General features: G+C 37.7%; 1 protein-coding gene across 1 annotated transcript; it reads left to right on the top strand.

Annotated features, from left to right (window-relative positions):
* Positions 1 to 2,106: 2,106 nt before the first annotated feature.
* Positions 2,107 to 14,546, top strand: CEP78 (centrosomal protein 78kDa; the record flags this gene model as incomplete). Its single annotated transcript, XM_009579283.1, has 10 exons — positions 2,107 to 2,359; positions 2,581 to 2,756; positions 3,390 to 3,462; positions 3,995 to 4,098; positions 4,883 to 5,057; positions 6,955 to 7,068; positions 7,307 to 7,371; positions 11,649 to 11,757; positions 13,388 to 13,523; positions 14,501 to 14,546. Coding segments are annotated over exons 1-10 (1,251 nt in total), but the record flags the coding sequence as incomplete, so codon positions are not given.
* Positions 14,547 to 15,323: the final 777 nt, after the last annotated feature.

Below are 15,323 nucleotides of genomic sequence, written 5' to 3' on the forward strand. Positions count from 1 at the left end.
GGCTGTCGCTGCCCCCGGCCCCGGGCGCTTCTCTCGTATCCCCGTGGCTGATGGCGAACACCGCAGTCCCCGGTCCACGCTGGTTTCGTGGTGTACTTTGCTGGGGAGGCGGAGCACTGAAGTAGTTCCCTGAGTGGGTGGCAGTATTGAGTGGGTGAAGCAGAAAAAAACTATTTTACCTCAAGTGTAACCAGAGTTGTTTATTTGCGTACGTTAGGTGGGTGCTGTATTATATACTTAAATACAGTGGTCCAGCAGGTCAAATAAAATGTGTTTAGCCGCAGCAGACCATCAGACTATGCTTAATAAAGTGTATAAGCAGAGAGTAAGCATGTCGTTAAGCTTCCTCTGTGTGTCTTGCAGTTCCGGATGTAGGGCATGGTCATTGTTTCTGTGGTCAGCAGTCTTGTATGGAATTTTTTTGCCACCCTATAAATTTGCCCAGCTGTTTTTTGAATCGCTATAAACTTACAGCTTCCTAAAAACTCTTAGCATGGAACTGGATTTCTCAGTTTTACTGTGTGCTTTGTTTCTTTTTTTACTTCAGATTGTCAGCAGCTGGTATCTAATGTCTTCTTGCTTCTGTGTTGAAAGAGGTAGTGAATAATTGTCCCCTGTGTACATTCTCAGAGCCAGTCAAGATATTCTAGGGTTGTGTCAGATGCACTAGCTTCCACAGAACAGAAGAGTTCTAGTTTACATAGCTGTTTCTGAATTGGAAATTATTGTGGGTCTGACTAGTTTGGCCCTTCTCCTTTCTACCTGCAAGTGGGTTAAACTTAAGTGCTAGGGCCAGGAGAGCCTTGCTTTCCTTCAGTTAGAGGCGTGGTGTTCAGGTGTTGCAACGAAAGCCACTGTGAAAGAATATTGCTTACGCTCTGGAGATAAAAGGCTAACACATTGCACATTGATACCTCACCTGAAGTCAGTGGCGCTTTACAATTGATGGTCACTTTCTAAACCCGAAGTGTTGGATTATAATTTAGCTGTTTCTGTTCCTGTGGCCACAATGTGGTCGTTATCTAATGCTAGTAAATCAGAGCTCAAATAAAAGAAAGAAAAGGCTGTAGAGGAACTATTATTGGAGTTTCCATTCCTATTATTATTACAGTTTCAGTCATTCAAATACTAATAATGTGATTTTTTTTTTTTTCTAAATTACATTCTTACAAATGGCTATCCTCACATGCTTGTACATATCCAGTAATTCTTTGCCCATGTTGACATACAGAATGTTTCAGCAGATTGGCTGAAACTTTCTAGTCTTTAACAATACGAAAAAATGTGAACAATGTTTGATATCACGTGTGGGATACTTAATGCTGAATTGAGTAATAAATAAGTAAAGTAAATAGGTAAATAAATGGGTCCTCTAAATATACTGACAAATACTCCTATTGAGACCATGGAATTACTTATTCTTAATAGCTGTGCCATAGCAGTATATGGAGATTCTACTTGGGAGTTAGTACTGTTTTGCTAGATGGGTACTAATGTGTAACAAAAACTTATGCCTGAAAAATGCTTTCCTAAATTCACTGGGATAAGTATATAAGGTATGCAATAGCAAAAATATTTAGGAAAACACACATTTTATTCTGTGTTATGAGAATTTAGATTTCTGATTGAAGTAGCAGAGAAGCTCACGACTAGTTCTCTGTGGAATAGTCACTTGTATCCCTTGATATTGGGTCAGGGAGTGTCCAAGACTTTCAGGAGTCTGCACACCCTGACACTACAAAATTAAATTTTAAGAGGAAAACAAGAACTTTACAGCAGTTAGTGCTTGAACATTAGGCTTTTTGTGTTTTGCGTATACTTATTTGTGTGGGAGAATAAAAATGCAGGTTTGTTGGTTGTTTTTTTTTTTTTCAATCCCTGATTCATTCAGCTATACTTACACAGGTGGTGAGCATCACAAGATGTCAGTGTTTTAGCTGCCACATCAAGTGTGGCATGTAAATGCTATACAGTATGCATGAACATATGTTTTGGGTATGCGTGTAGAACTGAGACTGTGTTGCGAAATCAATTGTACATTGGAAAAAGTTTGTATCTTTTTTTTTTCTTTTCTCCCTTATTTTAGAGAGACATCACATAAAAGAAATGATTGAGTCAGTCAAAATAAGAAGACAATGCATGCTGGATTTCTACTCACATTATGAACATCTTTGTGTTCTTCAAGGCTCTGTCCCACTGAAAGCTGTGAAGGCTAACCTGAGTCAGGGTGCTCTTGATGTAACTGTAGATCGCATCAAAGCTGCTGATTGGGCACCACTTCTGAATGCTATCAGGCATAATAAGACTCTGACTTCTATTGGAATAAGAAGTTTTCATCAACAGGGTCTTGGAGAATCAGGTTTGTAGTGATGGCTATAAAAGACAAATATGTTGATGTGTGCGTGTTAGAATTTGTTGCATAAAACTTCTGTGTGATTGAATACATGGGGGGAGGAACTGTAATACCTGAGGAATTATTTCTATTTAAGAAAAGCAGCAAAGAAGCAAGGTGTGATTATGACTGCTTTTAAGTCAATAAGGGCTGGATTTTACTGATGTGTAATTTTTGTTGTTTACTAGGTGTTGAAAGATACAAAACTTACTTTAGAAGGAGAATTCCAGCAATTCGATCAAAAGACTTGACTGGCCAACTATGCAAAGCTGTCAAAGGCTGTCTCAGTATATCAGATGTACTAAAAAATTTAGAACTGCAGGGTTTGCTTCTGAGGGAGAGAGATCTAATACTTTTAACAAAGGTGAGAATATATTAGTATACAAATAAATGGAAAATATGCTTAGAACATAAAGAAATAGCAACTAAATTTTATAAATATTTGTCACAGACAAGGATGTTCCTCTTCTAAGATATCTTTGTGTTATTCATCGTATGAATGATTCTGCTGAGACATTTAGTATAACCTAGTCTTGCTGAACCTGTGAAAATCACATAACCTTCCCTTGCCCTGATTCATCAAGGCTTATTAGAAAGATCCTAGCAACATCTCTGCCCTGTGTTTGGGGTGTATAACTTATGCTTGTGACTGAAACTGCTGTGCATGTACATGACAGAAGGAAAGTTGTGTGATACCAAGGAGATAAAAACCAGGTCTTTCAGATGTGTTATTGGAACACTCCAGTTCGCTCGTGAGTGGCTTCTAGGAACGGAGGTTGCTGGTTGTTGCCCATAGGCTACGGCTCCTCCTGTGCTAAAGAAACGAACCAGCTTAGACTGAGCTTTGAGGTTCACTTGTTTTGACCTTCCTCTGAACCGCCTGGAGGTTCTTGTAGGAATCACAAAGAGTTCTGAGCAGTTTGGGTGACTTGGTCTTTTCTCCGTTTGTATTCTTGCTTTTCAAGCTAGTTAACAAACATTGTTTTTTATTCTGAAGGGCTTGGCCACAGCTTCATCTCTGGAGAGTGTCTCTTTAGCCCACTGTCCAATTGGAGATGGAGGATTAGAAAGTAAGTTCAGAATCAAAAATGTGTAAATGTACTTCTCTCTTTTTCAGTCCTTTAAATAAGTAAGTTTTTCAGTATTTCCATTACTGTTTTAAATTTGTCTACAGTGATTAAAATAACAATCGTCACTTTATTCTACATGACTTAACATTTAAAGACTTGAATTTCTTCACCTGATGCTAGTAGATAGCCATACTACTTTATAATGTTGTTTATACTTTTATTGAAAACAACAGTCATAGTATTTGGTTGAGGTTAACTCTTTCTTGATTTGTTCATGTTTACATAAGTAAACTGAAATAAAATACGTTCTAGCTTGTTCAGATAGTCTTTGCTAAACACTTGCGCTAGAAATACATGATCTTAGAACACTTCGAAGGTATTTAAAATGTACTTTGTATTTCAACACTAGTTCTTTGTTAAGGCTTTTGACTGTTAAAGCCGATTCAGCTTCTTAATATGGCAGTGAAAAAGTGCGTTCTGATAATTTGGCTGTGGTGTGTGTAGATAACATGCATGCTTTTGTTTTCTTCAGCAATCTGTCAGAGTGTAAAGAATTCAGCTACTATCAGATACGTAAACTTCACAGGATGTAGCCTCACATGGCGAGGGGCAGAACATATAGCAAATGTATTAAAGGTAATTTAATCACCTTTCTTAGAACCAAATGTTTACAAGAACTTAAATACATTTGATTTTCTTCTCTTTTACTTTGAAGCTCTAAATCCATCAAAGCACTTTGTGAGTAGTATATGTGAATACTGATGTTAAGTATGTGAATAATCCTGAAATTTGTGTCTTTGTATGCCAGAAGTAGCTTAGTTTACTGGTGTGGGATTTAAATATGGTATTTCTTAGTAAACATCAGTTAAAGAAATAACACTCAGACTCATGTGTTTTCTTTAAATGAGGATTAGGGCTTTAAATGTCTAACACCTGTTTTGGGGAGCGCCTCTTCCATTGTCACAAATTTTGAAAAATGTCTTAAGTATTCTTAAGCATTTGTAAGCACAATTGAGTTTACAGTTTAGAAGCTACTAATTAACTGATTAGTGAGCTTGTGACTAGTACAATATTCTAATTAATGTTAATGTTGGTTTGCATGAAAGCACATAATTTCCTAGCGTGTTTTTCCTATTCAAGATGCCTTGAAAGTGTCTGTCTGCCAAAAGAAGGTAGTAAGATGTTTTGTAGCCATATTTAATAATTTGCATTGCAAATTGGATGATCAGAACAAACATGACTTAACTGTAATGTTTAAAAATGACTTGTATTTCTTGAACTCAGAAATGGTATAACTGTGTTTCTTATGTCAGCGCTCAAGCCATTAAACATCAGGTACAAAGAAAGATAACTTGTGATCTTCTCATCATCAGTAATGGCTTTGCCTTTGCACTTGGTAACAGCTTCTTTCTTTGCAAAGCACCAGGCAATGAAAAGACATGGTGAAGCTTGGGCTGAAAGCCTACGTTACAGGCGACCTGACCTTGACTATATGACTGGCTTGAGGCGGATTACTTTCAACTGCAACATGCTTGTTGGAGATAGAGGAGCAAGTGCCTTTGCAGACTGTCTAGGAGAGGACCTTTGGCTAAAAGGTATTGTGAAATATTGACTGTTAAATACAGTAATGGCAGGCAGAAAACTTAAAATCGTCAATTACAGCAAATGTAGCCAGAACAGTAACTCACTATTTAGCTAGGAAAGAGTAATCTTTTTTCCAAAAGAAATTTCTCTTCCTCTTTTGAATTGTCAAAGTGTCCAAATACTATTGTGTCATCTAGAATTGTCCTCTAGTATTTTGGAGAAGTAATTTGTTCTACGGTATATCTGTACAAAATGGCTAATGGTGGTGGTGTAAGTCATAGCATTCTGTACATGGAATCAAATACTTACCTGTGAAAATTGTTTTATAGTTTGAGCCAGGTGTACAGGTAGCATGCATACTGATGGAAGAGGATCATATTAGAGAATATTTAAGCAAACTGGACATACGGAAGTCCATAGGCCATGATGGGATGGATCCACAAGTGCTGAGGGAGCTGGCTGATGTCATTTTGAGGTCACTCTCAATAATCTTTGAAGGATCATGGTGATTGGGAGGGGTGCCTGAGGACTGGAGGATAGCAAATATCACTCCTATCTTCAAGAAGGCTGGGAAGAAGGACCCAGGGAACTACAGGCCAGTCAGCCTTACTTGGATCCCTAGGAAGGTGGGGATGTGCTGCCAGCCAGAGGGACCTCAACAGGCTGGAGAAATGGGCTGGTGGGAACCTCATGAAGTTTAACAAAAGAAAGTGCAAAGTCCTGCACCTGGGCAGGAATAATTCCATGCACCAGAACATGCTGGGGGCTGCGTGGCTGGAAAGCGTCTTTGTAGTAAGGGTCCTGAAGGTCCTGGTGGATAAGCTGACCACGAGCCAGCAAAGTGCCTTTGTGGCAAAGAAGGCTAATGGTATCCTGGGCTGCATTAGGCAGAGACTTGGGAGCAGGTTGAGGGCGGCGATTCTTCCCCTCTACTCAGCACTGGTGAGGCCAGACCTGCACTCCCCTGTACAGGAGAGAGCTGGAGCTACTGGAAATTGTCCAGCAAATGGCCAGTAAGATGATGAAGGGACTAGAGCAACTCTCATTTTGGGAAAGGCCGAGGGAGCTGGGACTGTTTAGCCTGGAGAAGAGAAGGCTCAGGGCGGGTCTCATCAAGGCATACAGATATCTGAAGGCAGGCTATAAAGAAGATGTAGCCAGCCTCTTTCCAGTGGTGCCTGGTGACAGGGCAAGAGGAAGTGGGCACGGACTGAAACACTGCACGTTCCTCCTGAACCTCAGGAAACACTTCCTTACTGTGAGGGTGACCAAACACTGGCACAGGTTGCCCACAGTGGTTGTAGAGTCTTCATCCTTGGGGGTCTTTCAGACATGGTACAAGGCGAGTGGCTTTAAGTGAGCCTGCTTGAGCAGGGGGGTGGTTCGGCAAGATGACTTCCAGAGGTCCCTTCCAACCTCAACAGTTCTGTGACTCTGTGCATGCACAACCTGAAATAAATGCCAAAGCCATCATAGTATTATTTCTTGGCAACCACATAACTTACTGATGTGTGCAAGCGATGAACTTGTAGAAGCATTGACTCAGACTTCTTCGACATAAGTTGCGCGTTTGTGCATATGATGTTACCTCGGGCAGTTGAATTAATGGTGCCCGGGATAGCTACTAGGAGTTGTCAAGAACAGTGACTTAACTATGATTTTCATATTCCTTCCTTTGCAGTTGTTTAGCAGTTGCTTCTTAATGTTCATCTATAATACTGATTTAAATTTCTAGTTTTCTTCTCTGAAAGTAATATTCTTGTTTTTAGACATGGCATGTCCTCTTTTTCATGCTTCATGTTCTATGAAATGGAGGTTTTCAGCAGGTGTGGATTAATTGTGTTAGAGATTGACCACAGGTTTTGCCACTGAATTTTTTTTTTTTTTTTACCTCCTTGAACATTTTAGCACTTGATTTGCAGCAGTGTGGAATATCCAATGAAGGAGCAAGGTCATTATTAGATGCTCTTCAAACTAATACAGCATTAGTGGTACTTGACATAAGAAAAAATCCATTAATTGGTATGTATCTGTATCTACCTTTGTCCCCTTTGTGGGTTTTTTTGTTTGTTTTTTTCAGTAACTCGGGGGGGGGAAATAAACCACATTTAAGGAAAAAACCTGCAACAGTATTTTGCTAAATAGTTTTAAAATGGGGGAAGGGAACAAGGTAGGTAATACGTACTGCTTATTCTGTTTGTTTGCATAAATACTTGTCTCATACAGGAAATTTTTAATAAGATATCTTAATTCATTCTAGATCATGTTATGATGAAAAACATTATTGAAAGAGTTCTTATGAATGGAAATGGTGCTAATTCGGAGGTATGTGGTAGGCATTTTGCAGTGAGTTTGGGGTTTTCTTTGTATCTGCTATTGTTTTTTTTTTTTTTTTTTAGGACAGCTTTGTTCAGAATGAATCTAAAACAGCTAATGTAGTTATACACAGAAGTCTGACTCCTAAACAGTTTAAAAGACAGACAAAAAACCACTAGCAGCAACATGATACTGTATTGGGAATTTTGTATGATTTTTTACCTAATTTAAGATGTAACGTAATAAAACCAGGATATCCATTTAACGAACAGAAAAATTGAAATGTGTGTGTATACTTGGGCATGACCGTAGAACGTTAAATAAATACTGCTGCTGGAATGCTGGAAGGCTCTCTGCTACATGTGTCTTTCTTGTTAACATGGTAATAACTTTTCATTAAAAAGTAAAGGAAATCATAATTTAAAATTGAAAACTTAATTTATTTTGAAAGTTATTTTTAGGCAATAATTTACTTAGTTAAGATTTTTTTAAGTTACTCGAGACTATCGTTTCCGATACTAACCATCTAAGAAACCAGAGTTTAGTTAAAGTACAGTACCCCTTGCCATCTTTACCTAATAGTGCCTAGAGAGTTTACAGTAACGTGCATAAACTGAATATCTGGACCATTTATGATTAGATACACTGTTTAAATACTGAGTCTTTCGGTTATAACACAGAAATCCAATTCAGTTCCCAAAGGAGGCAGCAAACGAGTGTACTGTTGTTCTTGTTTTCCCAGAGCTGCAACAATCCCAGTTCTTATTCTGGAACTTACTGCTCTTTTGATTTTGAAAAGGCTTAAAAGTCAGAGCTGTGGATCTGTAGGGAGTATCTAATAAACTGAGAAGTTTGTGTATAGAATTCCTTGAGGATTAATACATTCCCCACTTCAATCTCTTAAATTTTGGAGAAATTGAGGTTGGTTGTGAAGGAGTACATTTTCTCCTTGGCAGATGCAATCAACACTTGCAAAATGTTGCAGGGATCGCATGAAAATAGCGTCTGCCTGGAGATGCTCAAGATGATTGGAAAGCTGAACCATGAAAAGAAGCAACTCTAGGGGGAATCTCCCATATACTAAGAGGTCACTCAGCTCCAGGCATTTGTTTTATATTCATCCAATTAGTGCAGTATCTTAAGTCTTATTGGCCATGCTAGTAATTCTTCGTACCTCGTTAACAATATGAATGAAAAAGGACTGACCACCAGCTTGCTAAGTAACTTTGCTTCTTGCATAAATAAAAACAGCCTAGATCCTTTATTTTGTAAGCTCTGTGAGTAGGGTGTTGTAAATAACATTTGCTTTTATTGTGGCAACAGTGCAGACACTCAGAAAGGGATAATCCACCTGTTTAGCAAGATGAACGCAAACATTTGATGTTGAGGTTGATACTCTTTTGAAACGGAAACATTTACTACCCTAATCTAGGATTTACAGTTGGTTTTGAGCTCAGTTACAGAAGCCTGGATATTATGAAGGAAAAAACAGTTGAGTTTCTTTGAGGTAGTGTCTTGATGTGCTCTATATTGAAAGCCAGTCATGTGGGGTTTTGTTTTGTTGTGTTTTGTGTGGGTGTTGCTCGTGTGTGGTTTTGTGGTTTGGTTTTTTTTTGGTTTTTTTTAAGGAGTCAAAACTCAGGAAATAAATTAGTAAATCATCAGAGGTATTAATGAAGACAAATAGTTGGTCATTAAGCTCTGTTGCAGAAAGAACTGCAAGGACTGTTTACTCTGTTTATTCTGTCAATAGTCAAAACTCAGCCATACAATTTTAAAAAAACGTACAAGTAAAAACAATTTAAGACTATATTTGTGAGAGCCCTAATGACATAGTCTAAACTCTGAATGTTTTAGTATATACAAAAATTTCAGTTATTTTTCAGATTTTCCATGAATTTTTTTTATGGAGGATCCATCATAGACTACGTTTACAAATTTAAAGAAGCAATGTTTATTTCTTGTAGCTTAAACTTGTCAAACAGAATACAGTCAATTAGCATCTACATTGCTTCCTTTTGTCATCTGTGTACTGCCTCCAAACCTGTGAGGTTTTAAAAGGATGTGCCGGTCCATTTTTTGTAATGGAGAAAACATGGGTATCTATCTTGGAAATTACTTAATTTAGTAGGGATTTTTATTTTCTTTTAGCTATTGTAGTTGCTAGAGATCTGGATTTTATATTGATAGAAAATGAAGGCTCCATTGGACTAAGTTTAGTCTATGTGTAGGGACACATATAGGTGTAAGATGTGATTTTCTGTGTGAAACATATCTGTAGCTTACTCTTGCAGCAAGTGGCCTAACTGATACCGTATCTCACCCACAGATAACTAAAGAGTTGCATGGATGATCATCCCTAGTACTGTGTACAGTTTCATCTACCCCTAGTTTCAGCTTTTTATCCTGCCAAAGGCTAACTGTCATAATTCTCATGAGTAAAACTCAGTAAAGTGTTGAATTTTTTTATATTTGAAGTGGCAGAGCTGCATTCTGTACTGTCTCGTCATAGCACCTGTTGTGTCAACTCCATGCTTTTGCTTATGCAGAAAATATATTAAGGTCCTGCTGTGTTGCTTTACAAAGAGAAGTTTGGTGGGCTTTTGAATGGTCTCATAATAATAAGCCATCACAACTACAAAAGATCATGTCTTGGCTGCCACAAATAGCCTGTAATGTACTGTCATCGCCTGCTTACTGGATACCCATCACAGCAGCCTTTCCATCCTGTTCCGCATAAAAACTGGTTATTTCTCTTTGCTTTTCAGTAGCATGTAGGTGCTAGCCTTTGGGTTGGGTTTTCAAGTTTGTAGGAAGAGCTGCCTACTGCTGATGGATGCTTTTAAATTTGGTGGGCAGCGCAAACTGGAAAGTTGTATTATCCTGGCAGCACTGTGTAGCTGGTATAGTGGATTGTAATCGTAGATATGACTGGGTGTAATAGGTGGTAAAAGTTTGTGTACTTTCTGAGAGAGACTGGATAACTTAAAGGAAAAATCCACTGAAGGTGTCTATAAAACAAGTTGCTTTCGTAATCTCAGCTCAAGGACTTAGTCATTTTTCAACACTGTCTTAATATATTTGCTATCTTTATACTTAGATGTTGTACAACAGCAGCAGGCAGCTAGACAGGAGACAGGCTACTGGGCTGATGAACTTGAGGTTTAACCTAGTATAGCTGCTCTTTTATGTGTGCAGTAAAACAAAATTAAGATACTCTTGCTCTAGATGTTTACAATTTAATTTTATTCTTTCTGTCTGTTTTTTGGTTTAAAATGAGCAATTCACTTGTCGCAGGAGCTAGATCAAGCTGTAGACTCAGCAAAACTTACACAAGGATTATTTGAGTTCGAAGTTTAAAAAAAAAAAAAAAAATTTCTTGCCAATGATAAATTTGGACCAAACTTGATTAGTTAGAGCACAGCAATGGCATTTTAATCTTCCCTGTGCATTTGGGGGGAATAACTTTGGCATACTGTTCCTAGTACTCTGATGTGGGGTTTAGGGTTGTCTGAGATAAGCTTTTTGTTATTGTCAACTGCATTTCCTTCAACGGCTGCTTCAGTGCTAGAACTTTGTACTAACTATAGTTTGATGCACACTGAAAAATAAGTGACAGTGTAACTTAAGTGTATCTACCTGGAATAATAAAACTTTTATTGGGGAAAGGGGAGCCTTTAAGAATAGAGCTGTTGCTGTAAGGAAATCAAGTTTGAAATACAGCAGTTGCCTTTGATTATCACTATGTCTTAATTTTAGTTTGGAGGCTTTTACTGCATAAGGATGAATTTTCATTACAGGCAGTGAAAATTAAACTTCCTATTTTTTAAAATACTAACTTTATTGGTAATAGAAAATCATGTTAGGGAGGCTTTTATTACTCTGGAGAACTTTGGCTTGAGCCAGTCATTCCTAGCAAGCCAGCTTTCTGAGAATGAAAGGCAAAAGCAACAGTTTCCTTTTTATAAGGTTGATGCCATTTTTTTTGCTATAAAAGGAGAAGTGTTTTGCACAGGAGAAAGGAAAATACTGGATGGGATATTATAGTGGTGTTCTGGGAACCCTTTCTGATAATGTAGCGCTCAGACTTGCATTGAATCTGTGTTTGAATTGGGGCTTTGTGTGATTTTTGTTTTTCCTGTTTTTTACAGTTTATTATTAAGTTTTCTGTAACTAGCAGTGTTCTCCATATATCTGACAAAAACCCCTCTAATCTTAAATGAGCACCTCTTTAAATATCAGTTACTAACACAATTTGTCTGTCTTTAAAAAAAAAAAATTTCCAGTATAAGTGGCTGATGTCTCCATCTTCTAAGGATGCTTTGAAAACTAGACCGAAGAAAAGAACTATTGTCCTAGGAAGTGGTCGAAAAGGAAAAGCTACTATTCGTATTGGTAATACTGTCTTTATTTTCTCTGACTATAGTAAATTTTGTCTACAAAATAATCTTTTAATGTTTAAGAGCTTTAATTACAAATGTCAGTGTTTTGCAGAATACTTGTCTTCAAAAAAATTCCATTTATTCTTAATTCAGTAATGTGTCCTCTACCATCGGTGGTTTCTGTAGGAAACTTGCTCTTGTTTTTAGTGCTGCTAGATACGTGGCTGGAAAAATGGTAGGATATGCTGACTTAACTATGTGGAAGCATTGCACCTTTTTATTCTGAGCGCATCCTCTCTACAAGCTTTCAATTCTAGGAAGCGTGGCGGTAGTAAGTAGCCTAATTTTTCTGATGTTGTAACCTTTCTGTAGCAGACTGTCCTCTGCCAAAAAAAACAAGCATGCATTTGTTACTAATGGACAAAATGTTCTAAGACTTTTTTTTTAACTTCATGTAAACCTATTATAAATAGTATGTTTAAAATAACATAGGTATCTTGAATATTTATAATTAAGTACTGATAGCTGCATTACACTAAATATTTTTCAATAAGTTACTAAAAATTTCACTATAATACATTTGGCTGTCTTTCGTCTTTGCTCTAGTTATCTGGAAGCAGAGAGGTAAGGATGAATCAAATTGAAGTCTTTGTAGAAATAAACTGTGGTGATCAAGATGATGGAAGAAGAAAATGCCCAACTTAAGTATAGTTGTGGTGTTTTGTTTTTTTTGTGGGGTTTTCTTTGTTTGGTTTGGGGTTTTTTTTTTGTTTGTTTTAAAAGAGAGGGAGGGAGTCAGGAGGTGAAAACTACTCTATCCTATTTACTTATTGAGAACAAACTGAAATGGAATCCCATTACCACAGTTAGCATTTCTATACCATTACAAAATTAGTTGTTTTTCTGATCACAGAGAAGCAATAACCTGAGTTCTCACTAGTTTAATTGTGTGAAATACTAGGTGAACAGTTTTCTGGGCTTGTTAGTTTCTGACTTACACAGAACCTGGGGTAGAGTGATCATCCACACTAGGTATTTATTCTGAATCTACTTTGAGTGACAGTGTATGATTTAAACAACAACAAAAGGCTGGACTAGTGAACATGACTTTTCATTATTATTCCTCTTAAGTGAAGATATTGCTGGTGTTCTGTGGAAGCGATCAACATGAGTACCAGCTTTAGCTTCGAGCATTTTGCCAGTTACAAAGCCAACGTTCTTCACACTAAAGCCACTAGAGGGCAATTTGAAGCATATAGATAGCCTTATTGTCTACGTGGACTGTCTAAGGTCCCATTTGAGACAACGGGAGTTAAGTATCTGAAATTGGTAATGTTGAATAAACCTCTTTAGCTACAAAACTTTGCTTCCTTTATTGAATAACTGCGTGTCTTAGATCAACCTCAGATAACAGTTAAGTATACCAGCTTATAATTGCAAGGAGATAAGCTGTCCACTCCTCTTTTTGAGAAGCAAAGCAAAAGTTTTTGAACACTTCAGCAAAATTAGACTGAAAGTTAGATTTCCTACAGTCCCTTTTGTTACATAGGAGATTGTACTTACGAACAGTAAGCTGTGAATTTATATGTAAATAACTAGGTATAATGAATTATCTTTTCTTATATTCTTGCTGTTCAATACAGGATTAACATGTAAAAAGTCTGTAAGTCCTGCGAAAAAAAACACGTCTGTGAAAGATAGTTACTCACCAAAACCACTGCCGCCAGGCACAAAAGGCTTCCTTCCTTGGCGGACAGCAGAACGCGCAAAGAGATGCAGGTGAGGTTTTCATAGTACAAGAGAAAATATTAAAGCATAAAACCTGCATGATAAATGTAGTAGAGCAGTGTTAGTTTTTAAAAATATGTATTTGAAAGTTACACACAGAATTTTATATTGCATCCTTTTTTTTTTCTGTTCATATAAATTTTGAGGATGTTACATAAATTCTATTCCAATAAGTTTTTAAAATACACAAAAAGATATAATTTGATGGCCATAGGAATATCCAGGTGTAGCAAAAAAACCCTCCACAACCAAACCCACCTTGCTTCTTTGTTCTCTTGTTACTAATGATTTATCAAACTTACCATAGCTGAAGATGCAATTTAGTTTTCGAAGCTTGTAGTATAGTTGATTTGGCATCCAGTTCAAGGCGCCTAGGTATTTTTTTTCACCTCTTCTTTCTGCTCCATCTCCCCCAATGCCAACAGAATTACTGTGATCTTCTAAGCCCTGTGAAGTAAAATTTAAAAAAAAAAAAAAAAAAAAATTGTTACACATGGAAGCTGTAATATTATTATCATGCTTCCTTTTGAAACAGTTTTTGGTTTGTTTTTTTTAATGTATTCCCTAGATCTTGGCCTCTCAAAATGGAGGATATATAATATTTAAACAAAAAAATACTTAAAGCTTTATCATAACTATTTTTATTAAGCTTGTTTTTCAAAATGCTGAACACCAAATTCTCCTGTTAACTTTAGTTAATAATAACAATAATAATAATAATAAACTAAGCAAGATGCCTATTGAAGATATTAATGTTAGCATCCAGTTATGTTGCTCTAATTCTGATTAACTAACTCTGATTAAGTAGGAGTACTAATAGAACAAAATGAAGATGTAGTGAGCGTTAAAGGAATACAGTGCAGTGTCTGAGTTTTTACTCTTACTGCTTCACCTGTCCTAGAATCCTGTGTTTGGAAATGGAAGTAGCAATGGTGACATTTCTCAAAGTGTTTTTTTTCTAACTTTAGAGGGGGGCCAGCGGATAGTACTGAAGAATTACCAGTGAAGATTCAGGTACTCTCTGTCTCATATGATGGTTTATTTAGTAGATGAATGCCTGAAAAAAGATGAAAGTGTTCTCAGCAGAATCTTACTGTCTAACAGTTAAGACTGAACATACTTTTAAAGTTTCTCTCTCATAAAAGTGCAGAATGATAGTTTACGTCAGCATTTGGTTGAAACTTCTTTGATACTTAGTTTATTCCCATTTCTGTGTCACTACCTTTTGGTTTCTTAGCCTTATGAGCAAGCTGGGTTTGAGTATGGGCACAATCCCTCCAGAGGCAGTAAGGAGAATTAACAGCATTTTTCTCTGACAGGTTCTGCTCCCCCCTTCCTCTCTTTTCTCCTTTTGCTTTTGGACTACATACTTGTGTTCAAACCCATCTGTGAACTGCTGTCGTAAACATACCAGCAGGGGAAGAAAAAATCGCCTCTTTCTTCGTTCTCCTTCGCATCTCATTTCCATGTCCCCCCCGCCCCACGCACCAGAGGAAAGCTGGAGAAGTGTGTTAGTGTGTACTAATGAATTAAACTGGCTCACAGAAGGGTCTGGTAGTTGCTGAAGCCGGCACACTAACCCCTGCCCTGGTGTAGGCTTCCCATGGGCTGTAGTCCTTCGGGAAAACCTGCTCTGGCACAGGCTGTTGACGGGCCGCAGCTCCTTCGTCCCACCCCTTTGCTCTGGCATGGGGTCTTCCCTGGGCTGGAGCGTGGGTATCAGCTCCACCGTGGAGCACCTCCTCCTCCTCCGAGCCTGGTGTTCCCTCTGCTCCTTCTCACTCTTTTTGT

The sequence above is a fragment of the Fulmarus glacialis genome, unplaced genomic scaffold (genome assembly GCF_000690835.1).
Source record: "Fulmarus glacialis isolate BGI_N327 unplaced genomic scaffold, ASM69083v1 scaffold16946, whole genome shotgun sequence".
Lineage (NCBI taxonomy): Eukaryota > Metazoa > Chordata > Aves > Procellariiformes > Procellariidae > Fulmarus > Fulmarus glacialis.